Source organism: Parasteatoda tepidariorum, chromosome 3, assembly GCF_982258835.1.
Source record: "Parasteatoda tepidariorum strain Cologne lab strain chromosome 3, Ptep-v5.0, whole genome shotgun sequence".
NCBI classification, from domain to species: Eukaryota; Metazoa; Arthropoda; class Arachnida; order Araneae; family Theridiidae; genus Parasteatoda; species Parasteatoda tepidariorum.
Window position 1 is genome coordinate 88,167,290 of NC_141757.1, and position 23,596 is coordinate 88,190,885.

The window sequence follows — 23,596 nt, forward strand, 5'->3', positions numbered from 1 at the left end:
TTAATTTTTTTTTCAACATCAAAAACTAACTTTTATTTTGAATTATTTAAGGGATGTAAATAAATACTTGTGGCATTCATGTATATTTTATGATTACGATTTCAATCGAATGTTTGCTCCTGAAAAAACTCAAATCTTAAGATATCGTTTTTCTCAGAATCACCTTTAATGAACATAAACCATAGTTCTCCCTTGATTTTCAAATGTATTAAAAAATTCAAGTCCGTATACAAATAATACTTGAAAAATTTAAACATTTGTGACCATTATTGAGATAATGCCACTTTCCAAAAGTTTTGTATTCTAATATACACAAATACCAGTGTACACAAATTTTGTTCAACTGGCTTGTAACAAATTTTAACAACTGGCCTGTCCAGATAGATATAAACATAATTTAAAAAATAATTTTTAAATATGCCTTTCATTTCTAATAAGTTCTACAGAAAATATGCGAACTGAAAAAGCCAGAAATTGAGATACGTGTTACACACACCTTTTGCTTTCCTGGACGAATTGGAACGTGTAACTTCCAGTCAGATGGGCATAATTTTAGCTTAGACTGAAGATTCAATAAAGAAATTATTCGGATTTTGCAAACAAATACTATATTACTTTAAAGTTTCAACAAGATCTTTTTTTTATAGATATGTTGATGATGTTTGTCACTTTAATTATACTCAAAATTTCTAAAAAAATATATACATCTCTCCCTCATGGTGGAGCAGCAGGGCCAGAAGAAGATGTTCCAAACAACCTCTAATTGCACATGAATAATACTGGAACTTTGATTTTCTGAGGGTTAACGGTCTAATGCATAGATTCTCAACCTTTTAAACGTTGCCGCCCCCTTAAAGAGCAAAAATCATTTCAACGCCCCCTTTTGTGAAAATCCAGTTTTTTTTTTTACGCGTTAAATTTGTTTGGTTCTTTTAAAAAAATATTCAATGTGTACGTTAACTCGATACTTTCATCCCCGCAGGTAATCGCAGTTAATTTGTCCTAATCAAAATAAATACGGTGATGAAAAAAAATAACAAAAAAAACTGTGCTTAAAAAGAGTCATTTTTTCTTAATTAGATGATTAAAAAAACACCCAAAAAATATTTTTTTACGCTAAAAAGTAGTATCAACGAAACAATCGAGTAATTACGTCAGTGGGATGATTGTACTTGATGGTTCAGAGCCAGTTTCTTAACATTCTGTTCAATGTTTTTAGTGAGGTGAAGACACAAGTCCCTTCGTAGCACGATCTAGAGTCGATTTCTCTTTTTTGCGACTAGATTGCACCGAATCTACGTTCGAAAAGGTGGAGAAGGAAGGCCGATTAGAAATTTTTTGACGATATTCCACCGTCCAGGGTAGAGGCGACTGATGTTACCTTGAAGCCAAACTTTTGTGAGACGATCACCATTTCAATTTTCAAAGCTTCATTAGTTTAAAGTTCCACCAATTCCTCCTGAATGTGAACCTCTGTCGATTCAATCACAAAAGGGTTCATAACCATTGAGGAATTTCCAGGGACAAAACATCCTTCAAATATTCAGATAAGTCCACGTGCAAAGAGTCAAGGTGTTGATAATATTCTTGTGCATCATCAGGGGTAATTTCTTCATTCTTTTAAAGATATGATAAGATTGGAAATTGCTGAACTCATTCCTACCAAAATTCTGCCTCCTCAAAATGAGTTTTTTTTTAAAAGTAGAAATAGCTGATTTTGTAGGGATCAAATTCAGATCGTTGCCTTGAAATTGTAAATTAAAGCCATTAAATTTTGTAAATAAATCCGCCAAAGTCTATCTTGAATTCTAGCAATCTGTCTCTCAGAACTACATCTCTGTCTTCGAGGAACTCAAGAACAGAGTTGAAAGGATTCCAAAACCTATTGAGACATGCACCTTTGGAAAGCCAGTGAATCTCGGTGTGTAAGTAGCAAGTGATATTTTTGATCGTTTTTCTTACATAGCTGTATAAACAATCAATCGTTGAGAGCATTACTGCGAATTTTGTTCACAGCAGGTATGACACATTGCTATGACTGATGCAAACTGTCGCTTTTATTTTTTCCGACTAAATGCTGTCTGTGAATCACGCAGTGAACAGCTAAAATATCTGATAGCCTCGATCCACTCTTCAAAACGGTGATAAACCCCCCATGTCGATCCACTATTGCAGGAGCTTCGTCAGTGGCAACAGACTAAATATTCGCAAGCGGAATGTTTTGCTCCTTAAAATAATATTTGACAGCATTAAAAATATATTCAACTTTGGTATCTACCATCAAACAAAAAGCATCTCCTTAATAATTTTTCTTTCCTTCACAAACCGGACGTAACCCTACATTACTTGGTAAGGTTGATTCATCAGCTAGAAAGGAAAATTCGTTGGATATCGAAAGTTTGCATAAGGAAACTTCAACGTCTTCAGCCATCTCATCAATTCGTTGCCGCACTGTATCGTTGCTTAATTGGATATTTTTGATTAAATTGGATGAAGCTGGATGGTGTGAAACTGTTTCTAAAACTTCCTCGACAACCGGGAATATCAACTCTTTGCTGATGGTATGAGCTTTCCCAAATTTAGCAATTAATTTTGATATATTATAAGAGGCAATCAAACCTTCGTCGCATTTTGTCGTGATGAGGTTGCTAGTGAGCCTGAGGCCGAAAATGCCTTCAGAAACTTGCCCTTGATGTTCGTGAAAAATGACAAATCTTTGGTGATCTGCTGGGAACCGTGTCTTAACGATCAGTTCACTGAGGAACTTCACACTGTATTGACGACACTTATTTATGCTAACCGACATTGTTGGTGGCAGCAAAATACAAGCGATGAAGGAAAATCAACATTTCTTCAAATCAATAAGCAATTTACGATAAGGAACTAATTCACCCACGTACCTGGCCAAATACACAATGAAATCGAATCGAAACTGGGGAAAAAACTATAAGGAAGCAAACTAAAACCATCATAAGAAACACGGGTCAAATCGAACATTCATACTAAAAGTGCATGCACTTCAATTTCCACTAAAAAGCTTGAATGAGTCAGAGGCAAAAAGTACTGACTCATGCGCTGCGCTGTGCTGGTTAGGATCGGAGAATAGATGAATTCGTTTTATTGCTAATACAAATAGTGTATCAGATAATCTTAATTTATTATATTACTTTAATCCTTTTCTTTAATATTAATTTTATTTATTAAATAAATCTTAATTTAATAATTTTATAAAATTAAGGAGTTATAAAGTTAAATTAGAATAACAAAACATGCTCATAGCCCCCTTACTGCCCAAAATACACTCAACGCCCCCCTACCGCCCCAATCAAGTCCACCGCCCTTCGACATACTCCCACCGCCCCCCGTTGAGAAACAATGGTCTAATGGATCTTGTTTGACTTCGTCACACAGTTGGAGAAAAAGCCACAACAACCTCTAATAGCTATTAAACTCTTCCAAATCTTATCTCTGAGAAGTAAACAATCTCCATATACTGCATCAATCGTTGAAGTTCAGGTTCTAAGAATTGAATTTTAAATAAAATCTAGGGTTAAGAAAACCTGAATTTGTTATTCCTTGAATTCTACAATTAGAAAAAACCAGTCGAAGAACACACATCATGAAAGCATATAATAAAAGCTTTCAGCGAAGCAAAGAATTGGATTGATGGAGTAATGTCACTCTGTTCGACATAGCAAACGATTTATCATAAAATTCATCGCGTTGCCACACTCTATTTTTCACAAAAAAAAAAAAAAAAAAAAAAAATTATTCAAACAGATTGAAGGAAATTCAGAGGAAGGTGCGACGGACGAAGGGCATTCGCACCACGTGACTGGAATAAAGGATTGGCTAGGATTTCAGCTTGGATGATTGAGAAACGACACATCGTGGCAGTGGCACACACAGAAAGTAAAAAGGGCTAACCGATCCAGAGGACGATTCCTCTTTAGATTTGGCGGAACTAACCGACACCAAGCCAAAATGTGGCCGTCATCCATGAAATGCATTTCTCGGTCTGTAGGACGATCTACCGACATTCCTAGCTTTTCACGATGTAGAGCTTGTGTGCTTTTTAATCTGCCCATTAGGCTGATCTCGTGTGGGGATGCATTGACTCGTCTTCAAAGCAACCGCCCTTTTCTCAGATTATCTCTTCTGCGTGCTAACCAGCTCTACAACAGCAGAATAAAACAATGTCCTCAAGACAGATTACTATCAATTTTGATATGCAAATACCAGTCTAATTGGGGACTGGCAATGAACTATTTCTGGTTACGTTTAGTAAGTTTAAAAATATCCAGACAGAATAGGTAAGGTTTGATTCATAACATAATGGTTAAAACTGCCAGAATATGGTAAAATTTATTACGTTTCTGGCTCAATGAGAACACCAAAAAGCTCGGTAAATTTTACTGAAGCGCTTTTGTAATGATTCTGGTAAAATGAACAATAAAATAAGGTTTTATAATATCTGTAAAATTTGGTAATTTTATCATAATACCTTTGAGCATGGAATAAAAACCATTTATTCGGTTGGATTACTTTTCAGTTTTATATTTTTCGCCAAATGTGTGGTAATAAGAACGTTAATTTTGAAAACCAGAATTTCCAGTAAACTGTTAGCACGTGAACGGAAAAATTACCAAATGAATGATGTAAATGCCATATATTTTGTTTTTTATTACCAGAATTATGGTATTTTTTACTAGTTATGTCAATACGATACTACAGTACGGTAATTTTACCAGAATTTTTTCTCCGTTATGGGAAACAGGACAGACTATTTTCGATATTTTGGGTACCAAATAAAACTTCCTAAGTATTTTGAAAATTATTTTGTTTATGCAGATTATAAAATTGTAGTAACCAACTACCATAAGATACCAAACATAATGGGTAATAAACTATTTTTTGACATTTTATAATATTCACATATTTTTTTCTGATTCATTCGTTCATTCAGTTGATTCTGTGGCAATTGGCTGCCTTACTATATATAAATCAAAGGTTTTTAAACTTTTTTCGTTTCTTTCCGTTCTTTATTCACGCGCTAAATTAAGAATATTTCCTAGAATTGGTACTACAGAGATACGTTAATAATATTTTTTTTTCAATAATAAAATGATCTCAATACCTATTTGTAAGAAGAAACTCTCTAAAATGACATTGCATATAATGAGAGAAACAAAACAAACGGTCGTCACAGTAACGGAAAACATTAAACGACTATCAATATTAAAAATCTATTGGCTATACAGTCAAGATTTTTAGCCCCCCAAATTAACAGGCTCTACACGTAGAAAAATCCAAAGCGGTTTTTAATGTCTTGTAATAAATTTATCTGCCATAATTCTTACATATTTTATTAATTTTCCGTATTATCACTCTTATACATATGCATTTTATTTCTTTATTCTACAAGAGTTTTTCTGGGATTATTTTAAAAAATATATTTCTTAAATGCAAAAAACTATTAATAATTTTTGTAACAAAAAGATAAGTTTTTAAAGCAAAACTTATTTTATAAAACATACTATAATTAAATCTACGTATTTATCAGAACACACAGGTACTTACTTACCCAATACGCTATATCATATTTGTGTACATTTCATTATTTTGTTCCACTAAAGCAAATTGTGATTTATGTTCTAAAGTTTTTATATAATAATTACTTTTATGTGAAGAAAATATTTTTTTTATATTTTAATTGAGGAAAAGTAAATTTCGTCACTTATGCAAAATTATATTGAAAAATTTATTTCTCTCTAATAAATTTTTTTTTTTATTTAAATTTTATAATTCTTAGACATTTCGGTTTCATTAAATTATATGCCAATATAGCCCATTATTATAAATAATATGGAGATTTGGCTCATGTATATCATCACTTGAGCTGATAAATATGGTCATGATGACATATGGATGATGTCTGCCGGAGTTCATATGGATATAAGTATATGGATATATGGGTCCAATCTCCGAACTGTTGGCATAATGGTGACCCTTTTTTGTAGGGTTGTACTGTATCAACTATCATCTTTGCTTCTCTGATTCATAATTTGTGAGTGAATGTATGTGTTTTTCCAGCTCTGCTAAAAACCCATTTTAATGTCATACTTAATCATTTTCAGCAGATTACATAAAACAGATATTTCTTCTTACAAAATAACATAAATTTCGTTTAAATAAACTTTTTTTTTTAATTTTTGCTGATATTTAATCAGCAAAAATTAGATTAAAATTAGCTAAAATCTGCTATTTAAACTAACCTTCACAATATCTGATTACAGTATGGATTTTTCATCTTACTCGACCACAAATGATCAAAATAGTTTGAAATTTTATCTGTCATCTTTCCATTCTCAGTACAGCTAGTAGCTCTAAATTTAGAATGATAAAATTGCAACAACATTAACTAGAATCTTAATTATGTCAGATGATGATAAAAACGTTTACCGAAAATCAAAAATAACATTGCACACCAAGTTGATTCATACAGTATCTTAATCAAACAGTCAGAAGATGCAACAGACGGTACCTGTATAATCTAAAGATAAAATTTGTTGACTAGGTTTAAGGAGGCTCGTTGGAATGTAAGGTAGATAAGATAAATATAGTGAAGAAAAAAAAAATACTTAACACCTAACAAGGAAACGATAGATAAATGTATAAAAATCACCTCAGATTACTTTTTAAAAAAATTCTGAAATAGATCAAATACCAAAATTATCTTTATAGAATCAATTGCTTAAAATCAACTACAGTTCAGTTTCAGGGGGGGGGATATAATTTGGCCGACTAGTCACAATGGCATCTTAAAATTTTTAAAAATAGGACTAACATTTTATGATATAATTTAACCACATGTTTTCCAATTATTTTGTGATTTACTCCTTTAAACCTTTGAAGCAAATCTTGATATTTTATTAATTATAAAAACAGTCTAATAGTTACTAAACATATGTGTTAGATTATCGGAATTGTATTTGTACTAAAATATAAAATCGAAAAAAATTAATTAAAAAATTTTTTTTTTGCATTCATATTCAAAAATTCATCAATAATTGATTTTGGAAACTAAAGAAAATTCAGTGAGGAATAACTGTTTTCTCATAGATTATTGTTTGGAAGTGAGCCGTATTTAGAAGTTTTTACCTTTCACAAAAAAAACCGGTGTGTGTTAAAACTCCTTTGTTTAAAACACCGGTTTTAAACAAAGTGGTTTAAAACCTTTTTTCGATTCATATTTAAACATTTATTTAAACAACAATTGATTTCGTAAATAAAAGTAATTTTAATGATGAATTACTGTTTCTCTTAGATCTAAATAACTCAAAATAAGTACAAATTAGTGTTTGGAAGATTTTATTTTAAACACAGAAAAAGACACAGGTGTTTCATGTTGTATTTCATAACAATAATTTATTAAAATGCTAAATATTTTTCACGCATTTTGACCTAAAATAATAGACATAAGGAAAAATATGTTTAATAAAAATTCTGCGTCAAAGATTTAAATGGTTTTAATAAATAAAATATGCGTATTATTAGTGTTTATCGGTTATGCAATCTAATTTATAAATTTTATTTTTCATATAATCCATATCTATTTACAAAGCATTTATATAGAAATAGTATAACAGCAATTGCTTTTTTTTTCATTAAGCTCAAATATTGTAATTAAACATTAACGGTCCAAACTGTTAATTTATGCAATAACTGTAACAGTGAATGCATTCTTGATAACGGATGCAATCGAGACGGGATTATTTAAATTCCAGTTACGCACAGGCTTTTACATTAATTATTTAAATAATCAATACTTTATTGATTATAATTAATAATTTAATTAATTCAAAATGGATTGATCGTATAGATTATATTATAAATTTATATCTCTAATATATTTCAGATAATAACTATTTTTTTAAATATATTGCTACAGCTTTTAATGCACCATGTGTAAATCGTATTTGCATGTTTTTAACATTTCATAAGCAGACTCGGAATAATATACTTTTATTTTTAGGACTGGTAATGCGGTTCATACGCGAAAAAAAAAATTTTTTTGATTAAATTTTTTCAATGAGCTTTTATTTTATTTATTTTTTGATTAACCCATTTTCAGCTAGAAGTGCGTAATTTTTATTTTTATTTAACACTGTGAAGTATATTTTTCTGCTCCTTTTGAGGGTTCTGAAGACGTCTATAAAATATTTGTAAATTCAATTGGAGCAAACACTTTCCATTGAAAATTTTCAAACTACGCTAATTTTGTTTTTAAAACTTGAAACAGTTATTGACAAATTTGACTTTTTGAAAATGTATATTTATTCTATTTGAAATTAATCATAAACTTTTATGATGGAATAAAGTTGCGATTTCTATTAATATAATAAAAATAAAACAAATGTTATAAAAAAAACTAGTATTAACGAAATGATTTAGACAATGGAGCATTTATGCAACATTTTGTTTCTGAAATAAAAGTTTTCATGCAAAAAACTTTTTTTGTGTGTATATGCAATTTAAGCATATTTCAATGAAACTAACACCAAACTTTGTAAAATTCCTATGATGGGACAAAAATAAGTTAATTAGCTAAATGTACAAAATCTAATAAATAAATGAGTAATAAAACAAAATAAATAAGTAGGGAAACAAGAAATATTACACATAATGATATTCTTGAATAATAATAATGAATGAATACTCCTGAATAATAATAATGAACATTCCCAGTGACAATTATATGGACTATTAAGTTATTATAAACAAATAAATAAGAATGATGTACTGATAAAAAAATAAATTTAATTAGCGTGATTTAACAAAAACAATTTAAAATTTTGCTCGCAAATTTTTTGATTATTTTCTAACTTTTGTGTAGTTTTCTTTTAATAACTTTTAGTAATAACTTGCGTTGTAATAACTTTTTTCTTACAAAAAAACAATAGAGTTAATAATGCATTAGGTTACATTTAAAATGCATAATTCACATATTTTCTCTTCATATAAGAGTCAATAAAAATCTAATATTAATCGAAAAATAAAGTATACCAAATAAAGAATTGAAGCATTCAATATGAAGCAATTTGGTTTCGCAGAATAATAATAAAAACTAATACAATGAGCTTTTAAATATTTTTATGCAACTTATATTGTCTTATGAAAACTTAATAACAATCAAAGGAAGAGCCCTTATTTAGTTGTGGCCACATTCAATTACCAAATTCCGCCGCCGAAATTTCACGAAGGCACGAACATCCAATAATACAGCGCGAGTCACCGAATAAAACCACGACACAGGAAGTCGTGAATCAGTTCGAAAACAAATAAATTACTCATAAAAACTATTATGAGGCGATATTTATTGTTTTCTATTAACTTCACATAATTTTTCGATTAGTTTTGTGAAATAGACATTTATGAAGCCGTCTACTAAGCGTACTTGGTTCATGTCCGCTAACAGTTAAACAATGGTACTTGAGGATGAAACTGTAACTGTTAGAAAATGATGCTATCTTTATTTAACCTACTTTTTAGTCGTTTGGGTTTTTATGGATTTTCTCCGTTATTGCTATGTAAATACAGTCACACGAAGGAAAATATTGTTCGACCAATGCAATCTGAATCAGTTCCACAACAAGCCACCTAAAGATATGCACTTTCTCGGAAGAAAAAAAAAATTATTTTAACCACATGAAATAAATGGTAGTTTTCCATAGTCGCAATGATACACTTTTGCAGTTTTCCATAGTCGCAATGCTACAATTTTGTAGTTTTCTATAGTTGCAATGCTACAATTTTGTAGTTTTTTCTCGTTGCAATGCTTCGCTTTTGCAGTTTTCCATAGTCGCAATGCTTCACTTTCTCAGTTTTCCATAGTCACAATGCATCATTTTTGCAGTTTTCCATAGTCGCAATGTTACAATTTTGTAATTTTATGTAAGACGGAGATAATGTTGGCTAGCACTTTTTTGTAAAAATGTAAAACGCCAGAATAAAACGTTCAATTTATATTCCAAACGAATTTTATAAAATTATCGGACGAGCTATTTTTAATTCGATTACCTAATAATAGTAGTGTACCAGAAAATATGAGATCATAAAATTATCGGTAAATCAGTTCCGTAGTTAGTACTTTTATGAAGTATAATTTACAAAAACTCACAAAAAACCATCAATGAAATGTATTTTAAAGTAAAAGAGAAAAACTACAATTCTTGTATTAACGGTATTCGAACTAACACTACTATTATTATAAACAGTATTAGAACTAACACTACTATTATTATTAGCAGTATTAGAACTAACACTACTATTATTATTATTAACAGTATTAGAACTAACACTACTATTATTATTAACAGTAAATTAGAACTAACATAACTATTATTATTATTAACGGTATTAGAACTAACACTACTACTATTATTATTAACGGTATTAGAACTAACACTACTATTATTATTAACGGTATTAGAACTAACACTACTATTATTATTAACGGTATTAGAGCTAACACTACTATTATTATTAACAGTTTAGAACTAACACTACTATTATTATTAACAGCATTAGAACTAACACTACTATTATTATTATTAACGGTATTAGAACTAACACTACTATTATTATTATTAACGGTATTAGAACTAACACTACTATTATTATTAACGTTATTAGAACTAACACTTCTATTATTGTTAACAGTACTAGAATTATCACTATTATCGTTAACTGTACAAAAATTGTGATTATCATTGTTAATGGTACAAGAATATCAGTTGAACTGTTAATGGTGTGCTAGAATAAAAACAATTATTATTGCCTGTGCTAAAATAGTAGCAATAACTACTATAATGAAAAAACAAAATTAGTAATTTTAGTTGTGATTAGTGCGAACCGTGTCATTTTACACGAAATATATTTGAAATGATTATTTTTAACTGAGGTCTTCCAAAATCATAAGATGAATAGATGAATAGAATCATAAGAAAAACATCATTTCAGTTTCTTTTTCAAATAACTTTTCCGCCGAGGAGATTTAATATCAAAGATCATTTTGATGCGAAAAGCTCAATATTTTATGTAAAATGTCATGAAAAGTCACCTTATGTGAGACACATTGCAGAGCTCATTGCATTATGCATTCACAGACACACATTGCACATAATGAAATTGAAATGATATGCAGGAAAACTGGTTTCTTCACGCAGTGTTACCAAATAGAAGAAAAAGAACCTTTCCAAGAAAAAATTCAGCTACAGATTAGTGTGTTTGTTCGTCAGTTATGACAATTATCTCTTGGTAATCAAAATGGCAACTGAGTATGACTAAAAAATGACATTTTTTGATTCATTGATAATCATTATAAATATAATTCATTTCTTAAAATACACAGAAGAATACACAGAAATTTTTTTTTCTTCTTTAGTTTGACGTTGTTTAATATAATATAAGGGGCCGTTATAAACTTTGCATTTAAAACGCATTATTTTTTCAGATGTGAATCTCTAAAAATTTAAAACGGGAATGCGTAATATTTCGAAATTTATTGTTTACAATAGATACTTAATATAGAATATAATAACGATAACATTTTTTAGCTATAAATATTATTTTATTTCATTAATTCTAGAAATTAAGAGCTTTGTCAATACAAAGGGGATGTTAAACCATAAGTATTTTTTTCTGTTGTCGAGTGGTCACTTTCCATAGTAACGGAGTAATTCCCATATTAATATTAAAATAACAAATAAAAAAAGTTAATTAATATTCTACAAGCTCCATTTTATTTTATTTTTTAAAATAACAAACCTTTTTTTTTTTTAATTAAAAGTATCGAACAACTTTACATGGATTTAAATATCGACCTTAATTCACCAGTATATGAAAAATAAGATAGTTCACAAATGAAAAGAAAATGTGTAAAAAATAAGGGGAAATTGCAAAATTATCAAAGGTTTATGGTATGAGCATTAGAAGTTTTTTTTCTGACTAATATTTTTGAGGGGAGAAAAAGTAAGAACCTTTTTAATATATATGACCAAAAATAAGAATGTCTTAAGAAAAATCGGTTTAAAACTGAACTGTACCTTGAACCATAAACCAGTGCAAATTTTTTCAACCTTAAGAAGCTGCTAAATTGAGCCATGTGCCCGAACAAATTGATCCCCAGTAGCTTGTAATCAAGTTTAATCTATGATATGGGGTTCAATCGTTAATAACGGCTCAAAATTTTAAACAAAGTACAATTAAGAGGCTTTAAATTTCAAATAATTATTAAGAATATTTTGTTAAACTATCAGAACATATACTAATGATATTACACAATTATCTGTTTATTATGCACTGTAAAAAATTGCGGTATAAAGTAAAGGCGCTTAGGATTCAGCCTCCTCAAAATCCATTTTTAACCGTAAAATATTATACCACAATTTCTATAGTAATATTTATTTTATTTGAGTGATTTTAAGGTAAAAAATACAGTATATCATATATTTTTTTGTTCCGTAACACGTACCAGTAAAAAAATATTTTACCGTAATTCGATCGGGAATTTTTTTTTTTTTTTTTTTTTTTTTTTTTTTTTTTTTTTTTTGCATTGTGGCAGATTTGTTATAGAAGTCACCATAGCGAATAAACACTAGTTACTAGTTATTCTAAACATGTTCACTAATGAATTTTAATTTTGTACCGTAAACATGACTTGGCGTAAACTTCAGCGGAAATGTTTTAATTTTCGCAAGACATGCGTGTTTATATGAAAGAGTGGGAATGACACATATTATTCTCAAGACGCCAAACGCAAGTCCGGAAATGATTCAACATTAACTTCTTACCTTTCTGGCAACTTTGAAGGCCGTATTGCGAAAAATATTCATTCACGAAATTCCTCTTTTTCTATTCTGCTATGCAAATTTCATTTTCATTGACGTATGTGCAATCTTTTTTCGCGACCCCGAAGCAAGGTTTTGATGAGTGCTTAAGACTTCTGGTCAAGCCCAACGTTTGCCAACCAGTCAGGTGATTGCAAAATCCTCAGGTGTTTTGACGACCAACATATGCAATTAGGGACAAACGTTGTAAACATTAGAAAATGGAATGTGTCCTTGTGTGTGTATTTTACGAAAGTGTGAAAACTGATTTCGTAATTATAAAGTTGAATGAAAAAGAAGATAGGATTTTATGTATTGATGACGATTCTTTCAAAATATTACTTTTTGCTAATGGGTGTGCTGTAATTATAGTGAGTAAGATTTAAATGAACTGGGTCAGGTCTAATAGTTAAAAATGGCACGTAGGCGTTAGTTCAAAGATCACTAATTGTAAATGTATTATCATTAAAAATGAAAAAAACTTTACGTAGGCGAAAGAGCAACTAACTGATTATCGTTTTATAATAATTCCCACAAAAAAAACTGCATAAATATCAATTAAGAATGGGTATTTTAATATGCATTTTGAGTTTTCTTTGTAGTTCTAAATGTGGACCATTACACTAGAATTTAACTCTTAAATCAGCAAATAAGTTATAAGATTTTTTAAATTTAAATGAGTAAAACATTGTTTGTTTTCTTAAATCTCTTAACTACCATAAAAACTTAACAATTTAAACACGATGAATTTAAAATTTATATCTTGGTAAAAATAAATATTGACATTTATGACACGTCATTAGCTATTTGTTGATAAAATTTCTTTTAATTAAATTCTGAGTAGTACGTGTCAAGCGAATAGTTGTACTAGTCGTTTGAAGAATACAAATTTCAGTTTTAAGAAATTCAAATAAAATGAATTTCATGTTTTTCAATTAATAAAATAAAGACTGAGACATTCATAACCCCCATAAAGTACTTGATAATTAAATTTCTTTAAAAATAAAAAATCTAATTAAAACTGTCTTAATTTAAATAAAATATTTGAAACAAAAATATTTTTTGAAGAGTTGGTTAAATACTTAATTGGATACCTGAGTTAGGGATATATTCCAAACAGAGAGATATTTGAGGCACATTTTGAACTACAGTTAAACAATGGATTCAATTATTTCAAACTCACCTAGAAAGAAAGAAAACGAATTATTATTGCGTTGCAAACTCATTGAATTGAAATACAAACAGTCAATAATGATAGCATACATTATTAGAATAAGAAGAGGTAAACAATAGAAGCGTGATTAAACATTAAAAAATTTAAAAATTTAATTTTTGAAGAAGACTTAAAGGGTATAATTATTATGTTTCTGAAAAAAAAGAAGCAAAAAAGAAAAGAAACTACGTAGGTTGCATAGTTTTTTTTGTTTAATATTTGGTGATACAAGTTAGTTACGAAAATGATGCTACCTAACTTTTACCGTTTTGGTTTGGCAGAAGCAAAATATTCTTCTTTTCAGATTGGTTTCCTGCTTTAAAAAAAGTGGACTTCGACGTCGAAGAGGGATTTTCAGTTGTGATCGAAGATTATTACGAAAACGGTGCGTCCTAAGTTTTTTCTTTTATGTTTGAAAAAAAGCAGAATTATCTTCTTTCTAGACTGGTTTCCTACTTTAAGAAAGTGGACTCAAATAAAAGAAAAAATTCTGTTATATTTAGAGAAAAAACGTAGGGTACATCTCTTCAAAAAAGTGGTAGGTGGATTTTCGGTGTTGGCGGAAGTTAGTTACAAAAATGATGCTCCTTACGTTTTTTCCTTTGGGTCTGACAAACAGACTGCTTTCCCGCAATAAAAATGTTACTTTGAAATATTTTATTATTTTCAGCTTTTTTTAATTATCTGTCTGTCTGTTCATGAAAAGAGATTAAAATAAGGTTTTAATAACAGCGGTGTACAGGGGAAAAGAATAATGGACTCACTTATCCAGACAAAGGGGACATCTTTTTAAGGACAATAAATCTGTGACTATTCTTTTTTATAATGTAATTAAATTGTTCAACTTAAAATTATAATAATTAAGTTAAGTTAGTATTAAAGTTTTAAAAAGCATTTCAATGTTTTTTATAAACCTTCTTCACATTATAGTGATATAAATATGAATTTAAAATAAGATTTATAAGCACATTATATCTTTCAATCGCTCCCCCCCCCCCAAAAAAAAATTTTAAATTGGCTTTTTTTGCCACCTCCAGTGAGAGCACTCTTCTTTTCAGAGACACCTAATTGAAGAGTTAGCCTTAAGCGTTTACACACCATTGCTTAAAAAATGTGATATAAAAAGAGCCTTTTTTTGTCTAATTTATAAACATTAACTGAAAAAAAAAGAGAACGATTCATTCAGACAGAAATTGATAACCATTGAACTTTTAGTTTCAATAATCTAATTTATATTCAAATCACGTGGTATTTGTACAACTAAATGAAAAAAGTAACAAATTGGTGACTCAACTAGCTCAGATCTATCAATCAAACTCAGAATTGGCATGACCCGTTTCTACATCTGCGGGAATGCGAAGTGACCAAAATTTGAACTCAAAGAATTATTCACATCTATTAATTACTTTTCTCATCGGTTGTAATAGATTAAAGAGAAGGATGCAAAGACATTTTGAGGTTAACGAAATAATATGAGGCAAAATCATAAAATATTCTTTTTAAATTCTAAAGAACTTGTCAATTATCTATTTCCTATAGACACTCGCTGAACTACGGGTAAGCACATAATTAAATTTTAATTTATTGAATAAAAAGAAGAGAAAAATAATGATTAACACTCTATGTGAAATTATGATTCAAAATTTAAGTTTTATAACATGAATAACAGTGACCTTGGTTATTTTAGGAGAAATTTGAGTAAGAGAAAAAAATTTTATCGTCAAAATGAGTCCTTCGCACAATATTTTATCACAAAACCTGGTACCTTTCGCAAAATATTTTATCCGAAAAAAAGTTCCTTCCCGAAATATTTTATTAAAATAACGGATACTTCAAAAAATTTAACCTAAAAACGGATCCCTCACAATATTTTCATATTAAAAATAAATTTTTACTCAAATTCTTCCTTAGAAAAACGAAAAAAACGGAATTTATGACGACCTCCTTTACACATATTTTTTAACTACAGCTCTTTTAAAGACTTTTTATTTGTATTTTTTCACAAAAATAGGACCTAATTTTCACACAAAGAATAATAAGAAAGAATTATTTCACAATTTTTTTTACAAAAACAAAAGAAAAAGAGGTAATTAAAACCGAACAATTTCATTAAAAGTTTCATTCTAGCAAATTAGGAGGAGAAAGAAAAACGAAAATAAAGTTTTCGAAAAAACAAAACTTTGTACAAAAAAAAAAAAAAAATAGCACTTCTAAACATAGTCCTTCCTCGGCTGTTCCATCTTTTTTATTGTCGTGCAATTAATTAATTTCATTGTGAAATAAAAAAAATAATCGTTATAATTAGAAACGGAACACGTATTCTTAATGACATAATATATCGGCTAAGACAAAACTATTAAACCTAAAATGGATAATTTATGACGATATAACATACCCTGCCTGTATAAAACAAAATATAAATTCGTATAAGACAAATTGGATATGCAGTCGAGAGACAGTGTCAATCACCTAATAAAATGATGGAATTGGTCTATTTATAGTCGGGCATTCGCGTGCAAACTACAGCTAGACGCGCGTGGATTCGAATTTTATTACTTACTTTTAAGCTTTAATAGTAAGTGAATGCGAAGCAATGATCTTTAATTTCTTCCTCGTTCTCAAGATGATTTCTACGTAATCACAATTACGAAATGAGTGGTCTAATTAGGATACAAAAATTGAGTGAAATCTTTGGTAGCTAAAATAGACCACTCAATATAAATACTTTTTAGTTCCGCTTTAGTATTTTATGCACTAACGGTGCTTAAAGAATCGTATTTCATTGGTTAATAAATTATTCTGTTAATCCATATCTTGAGACTAATTTTTTTTTCCTACATATGTTATTTGTTTTCCGTTGGCAAATAGGAGTTGAGATATTTATTGCAGAAAAAAAATCAGTTTGTACCATTATATTGCATGAAATTTTTTTTCCAGAAGTTTGTAGAGCAGCAGCGACGCTTTTGATACACTGTTAGAAGTTTTTATGGCAGAAAACTATTAAATTGGGGCCATTGTATTTCAGGATTAAAATGAGTGAAGAACAATGTAGGGATGCCAAACTATAGTGGCATTTTACCATCTACTGTCAGAAGTTTTTAATGCAGAAAACTATTAAATTAGGGCCATTGTATTTCACGATTAAAATCAGTGAAGAAAAATGTAGGGGGGCCAAACTGTAGTCACGTTTTATCGTCCACTGTCAGAAGTTTTTATTGCAGAAAACTATTAAATTAGCGCCTTTATACTGCAGGATAAATCAGTGAAGAATCATGTAGAGTAGGAAATAAAATAATTTCGAAGATTGCATAGATGCCAACCTGTAGCGATGCTTTTGCTAACAATGTCAGAAGTTTTTAGTGCAGAAAACTATACAGATAGAAAAATTGTATAGCACAAAAGAAATCAACTAAGAAGATTGTAGAGCTATAATAAACTAGTTAGAATGATTGCAGAGATACAAACCAGTAGTGACGTTTCTGCGTAAACTGTCAGAAGTTTCTGGAGAGTGTTGAACTATAAAATCGCTCATTCAAATTTACGGCAACCAATAAGCTAAGTGGGCTATTAGACAATGTTGAATTATATTATCTTACACATTAAACGCGATATTCAACTTAAACAGCAACAGGGAGCAATTCAAAATAAATAAAAGTTACAGCGAATTTGCCTCGTGTTATGGTTCTAGGTATTATTGAGGTTCAAAACTGATCCGTAAATTCTGAGAGTGTATTCGCAGGAGTGTTTTCTTTTCTCGTTATAATAATGGGGAAGTTATACCCATTTCTTAGTACAAAAAAGAGGATCAAGCATAAATCGAAAAATATAACTATAAATTAGGGGTTCATTAAAAATCGGAAAGTTGAACTTTTCTATTGTTTAGAGGGGCGTTTAGTAATAAGAATCAAAACTAATGGAACTTTAGAAAATGTACAAACTGTAAAAAATTCCTGATCAAATTAAGGTAAAAATTATCAGCACTCAAGGTTCTGGTTCTTTTTGACATAAAAACCATTTTTATCGGGATATGTAATATTACAGAACAAAAATCTGATAAACCGTACTTTTTTCAGTAATAATTACAGCAAAATAACTGAAATACCCAAGATAAATAAATATTTCTGCATAAATTACGGTTAAAATGGATTTTACGGTAAAACGGATTTTATAGATGATGCACCCAACGTGCCGGTACTAATTGATTTGATTCGGAATTTCTCACGGTGTAGTAAGCAGGGTCCTCAAAATTATACCCAATTTAGGGTAACAACCAGTTCACTTATAAGATATTTTGGCGTTCAAAATATTTCGAAATCTATATCTCAGCAATATTTTGAAATCTATATCTAAGCGAAATCTGTATCTCACTATCTCAGCTAGATTCTCTTAATGGAGCAATAATAATCATAAAACTCACAAACTAAATAGTTATTTTTACGAAGTCCTAATGTTACCATACATGATATAAATGAACTAATATTATTTAAGCAGAAATAAAAAATTAAAATTAATAAATCCAAAATTCTACGCTACATTGCGGAGAATTCTATTTTGTATATTTTCAAAGCAGAAATCGGGTTAGTAGCTTCTGAGATAGCGATTAAAAAGGTATTGGAAATCAGGGCTTTATTGAAAACTTGATTGATTTTTGATTGTTTGTGCTGCGAGTTTCATAACTCTTTAATGGCCGCTTTAACTTACCCAAAAATACGAATTTCAACAAAAGATTTCAACACATTTTTTATACACTATTCTCTAATTCGCTATTTTAAATTATGTTGGTGAGTTATATCTTATTTCTATTTATACATCTGCTAATTGTGTGTACTGGGTATTAATCGATATCGGAAAATATAAAACATTAAATACAGCTCAATTTTAAATACAGCTCTTCTGATAAACTAATGAATATTAGTTAAAATTAATACGATTATACGTCATATAAAAAACAAATTCTGCAAAAAAAATAATTCATTAAAATAAATAAATGCAAGGAAGCTTCCCACATTAAAAAAAATAAATAAACAACTTCATTATTCAGAACACCCACGCCTAATGTCCAATTAAGAGCACAGTTTTCTCGGCGACAGTTGGAGGGGGGGACAGTGGGTTTCAAATGACCAATGGTCCAGCCGAAAATAATCGTGGTTAAATTCCAACACATGAGACACGCGAAATGCCATGAAGGCCGAAATGATTATTCTAAAAAAGAACAAGCTAGGGAAACCGGAAGAGAGAAAATGCATTAAAACCGTCGCATGCCTGCTTTTATTTTGGCGGTGAGCCAAAGATTTTGGCGCAGATGACATTCTGTCAATTCTCATTTTCATTTCTTCATCTGTAAAATATGAAACCGATCATTCAGAATAAACGTAACTATTCGAGAAGTTCTCCTCAATGATGATGTTTACCCTGATATAAATAACTCTTCCTGTTCATTAAAAAGCAAAGATTAAAATGAAGCTATCTTTATGAAGTGTTGAAAGAAGATGCGGAGATGAGATAGATCAAAGATGTACTTAAAAGTTGTACGGATAGAATTTTCTTTTTTCTTAATTTTTGATGAATGAAGTCTTTCACAAATTGAGGTATTTTGAATAAAGCTTATCTGTTTTTTCGAATGCTTATTTTATTTTGAAACTGTACTCTGTATTTAAAAAGCAATGAAGAAAAATTTGAATGATTAAATTTTTAAAAAAATAGGTAACATTAGATCTGCTTATAAGAAATCAGTTCAGTCGACAAATAAATAAACTTTTATTTTTGAAATTCATTTTATGCGAATAGAAGTTTTATCATTAATATTATTAAACACATCTCATACTATATCACATCGCATGGTTGGGCTAAAAAAATAAATAAATAAATTGGTTTAGAATTATGGCTAATTTTTGAACAAAAAATTACAACTTTTAATTTTTGCTTTAAATTAAACTTTATGCTTTTATGCTAATTATGTTTTTTTAAAAATCATTTTATTACACCCTTACATAGTTAATTTTTTTCATCAAACTGTGAACTATGATTATATGGAGCATTTTTCAACAAACTAATTTTGGAGGAAAAAAAATTCCAAAATTTTTTTTACAACAACTGTTGTGAATAAAATTAAAATGATTTTAATGTTTTTCAAAAAATGCACGATTAAAAAAAAAATCTTGTCAAAATTCACTCTCGCTTAATTTAAGGAAAAGAAATGGATAGTAAAAATTTCAAACTAGTATGCATGGTAAATTTCTTAAAAATGTTCTTAAAAACCTACTTTTTAACTCTTAGGGATGATAAATTTATTTTAAAATTATTTTACATGCTTCAATCAGTAACGAAGCATTATTTTTTATTTAAACACTAATTAATTCTATTGAAGATATTAAATTATTACACATAACAAGCTAACTTTTTTTCAACAGTAGGCAGTGAATATTTAAAACTTTGGTATCATTAAACCACGCAATAAGAAAAAATTTATTCACGTTAACTACCGTTCTCAAACATCTTAAAACAATAATTTAACACTTTTACGAAACTTTTAAGAAAGGGCCATGCAATTTACTCACAGTACGCAATTAAATTCCTCAAAGATTTGTCATTCCTTAAAATATAACCCGTTCCGGTTTTCTTTAACACTTGTAAATTAAACCTATAACATGATATAATTTCTTGCATAACAAGCAAACGTTTATTCAGTGGTATGCAGTCAATATCTTAAAATAAGATAGCACCGAATAATGCATTAAGAAAAATGACATCATGTCAACAACCGTTTTCAAACACTTAAATAATAATGAAACAGAAGGTACTTAAGTTTACCAAACTTTTAAGTTGGGGCCATTTAATACAGAATTAAGTGTCCCAACTCCTTAAAATCTCAAAAAACTATGAAACTATTTCATTCAGAATTTTTCCCACACAGATGGCCCAATTCAGGGTATCTGTGAGTAACGATTAACTCACACACATTTCAAAGTAACAAGTGGCAACGTAACTGAAACCAATCCCCCCTTTTCGTCAACAAGTGGTGAAAGTGTTAGCCGCAGCTGTGGTGCAACCACTTAAAAAAACTGGAATCATTGCCAAAAAGTCGAGAATCATCTACTTGACATAATCAAAACTCAAAATGAAGCTGGAAGAAGAAGAAAGAAAAAAATGCTCTCAACAAAACAAAGCACAGATTCAAGGAATCCCACCACTTGAAGTAGCTGCTCCACCCCTCACATATGAGAGTGGTATAAATACAGTTGGTTGACAAATTTTTAAGAGTTCACAGGATGGGAAAAAAATGTCGGATGTTCCATTGATGTTGATGTCGGTGAAAGAGTTGCTGAAATAACTTAGCACTTATGAACTTGATGGTTTTTAAGTTGAAAGAAAAAAAAATGGTGCAGCCTAAAACAAAGTTAACAAACGAGGTACTTGAGAAGAAATCCTCTTTGCGCTAAAGACCAACAGAAGAAAGAAGTTAAATAAATAATCCAAAGAAATTGTAGCGGTAAGATATGACTCGACTTTTTTCGCTTCAAAAATATATAGACAGGATCGATATGTTTCAAGCTCTCAAAAATAGGCTCCCGTTTTCAAGACTTGCCACAGTGAATGAGAACAAATTAGTATATTTATGAAGCGAATGAAGCTTTTAATCGAGAAGATAGAAGCATTTTTATTGATGGGATAATCATGCAAATTACGAACAAGACTTAAATGTAATTTCATAAATAAATATATCCTTAAAAATACACTATGAGAATACAATAATAAAGTTTCATTAAAACAAAATGTATGATTCATCATCAAAGTTGTAGCTATTTAATCGTCGGCTTCGAAGAAACGCTATACTTAAAATAGCTCTGAGACCAGAAAAAGTAACTTAATTAAAGTCCATCGCCACTGTTTAAAGTTTAGTCATAAATTTTGTTGACCAGTTATCCAACTAAAGGCGGATGACTTTTAATACGTTTTTAATAACTCGCTTTGATGTATATGAGAGTACAACACTGTAATCAAACTTTTGACCACTTTCTCACTAACTAGAGCATTCAAACCGCTGCTCCGTATCTGATAAGAATACACGTTTCTCAACCGCTACAATTAGAATTTATTAGTATAATATCGCTAAAAAGAATTTATGGCCAATCAAAATTATGACCCTTTTTCGACTTACTAAGATTTTAACTATTGTTTTTGCGCTGAATAACAACACAAATTGAATGATTACATATGAAGGTCGTATGCAAATAAAGCAACTGGGCACACTTTTTCCAGAGGTGACATTTTTATAGCCTTAGCAATGTTCCAGGTAGGTACTTAAAGATTTTCCGAAATTTCTTTTAGATACAGAAACATTATAGTACCTGCCTTTGAACCTTAAGAATTCTTATGAGTTTTCTATTAAAAATACTTCTACAAGACGAACTCCTGAAAATTTATCATAACATTGAGCAAAGTCCTTTAAATTTACAATGCAATATTTTGCAGATCAAGGTTGGTTCAAATTTAGACTTAAAAAAATTAGTTTTTTTTTTGATACCATAGACTTTTTTTATTTTTTTAAAAATATTGCTGTAAGTCGAATACTAGTACTAATTAATGATTTACTGAAAGTTATAAATCACATCATATTTCATTTAAAGTTAAACGAATTGTAATAAAATAGAAAAAGTTACAAAATAGAACAAAATGGAAAAAGTGAAAATGTTCTAAGATAAGTGCATCATCTTATTAAGTTTTATCTAAATTAAATATACAAATTTGCATCAACGTTTATAATGATTTTTAACGAATTAATAAAAAAAAAATCTTTAGTCGGTCATTTATGCACTGAAAGAATCTTGATGCAAGCAATTACCATAAAAGCAATTACCATATATCTACTTATTTCTAATCCACTAATTGTCATAAACTACAGTAGACTCCTGATTTAATTTGATTCTAATTATGACTCTTGATTTAATTTCAATTCACAAAGGAAGATTAAATCAACACTTTAAAAATTTAAAACAAACCTGAAACTAACTTACAAACATCCTCAAAAAACAGGAAATTCCCTCCCTCCCCAAATATCTTACGAAATTTGAGCAAATATTGGTTTGCTACAAAGGAATTTGATATTTATTCGCAATAAAGAGAATAATAATAAAAAAGAACAAATTTTAAGTTATAAGCAACGAGGGACACTTGACAGTTGCGATTGTCATTCCATTTTATTTGCTGAAAAAGGAAAATCAGTGCAGATAAAAAAATTGTCAAGTGGCTCTTAAGAAAAAAGATTTGGTATACGTGAACTGATAAGCTCACATCCCGAAACGTTATCAATTACTACTACTTCAGAATTCAATTATTTAAATCTTTAATTGGCAGTTTTCAACACAGTGCGGGCGAAAATTGAATAAAGAATATTAAATTACGATAGAAACGAGGCTGTATTATTGTATTATATCTTTTTAGGTCTGTAAAAAGATCGACGTAAGGAAGTTAGTATAGAATCTTCATTACTTTA

General features: G+C 29.5%; 1 protein-coding gene across 5 annotated transcripts in view; it reads right to left on the reverse strand.

The window, feature by feature from the left end:
- LOC107441901 (Krueppel-like factor 6) overlaps positions 1–23,596 on the reverse strand; it is a 145,576-nt gene that overhangs the window by 28,368 nt on the left and 93,612 nt on the right. For 2 of the 5 annotated variants that reach the window (XM_087159774.1, XM_087159775.1), the window contains one exon: positions 13,985–14,073. The exons of 2 other annotated variants lie outside the window; for them this stretch is intronic. In XM_087159774.1, coding sequence (XP_087015900.1) covers positions 13,985–14,029 — 45 coding nt within the window. In that variant the 5' untranslated portion in view covers positions 14,030–14,073. Of the gene's footprint in view, positions 1–12,854; positions 13,016–13,984; positions 14,074–23,596 lie in introns of those variants that run through there. One more of the 5 variants, XM_071182907.2, reaches the window with a different exon arrangement.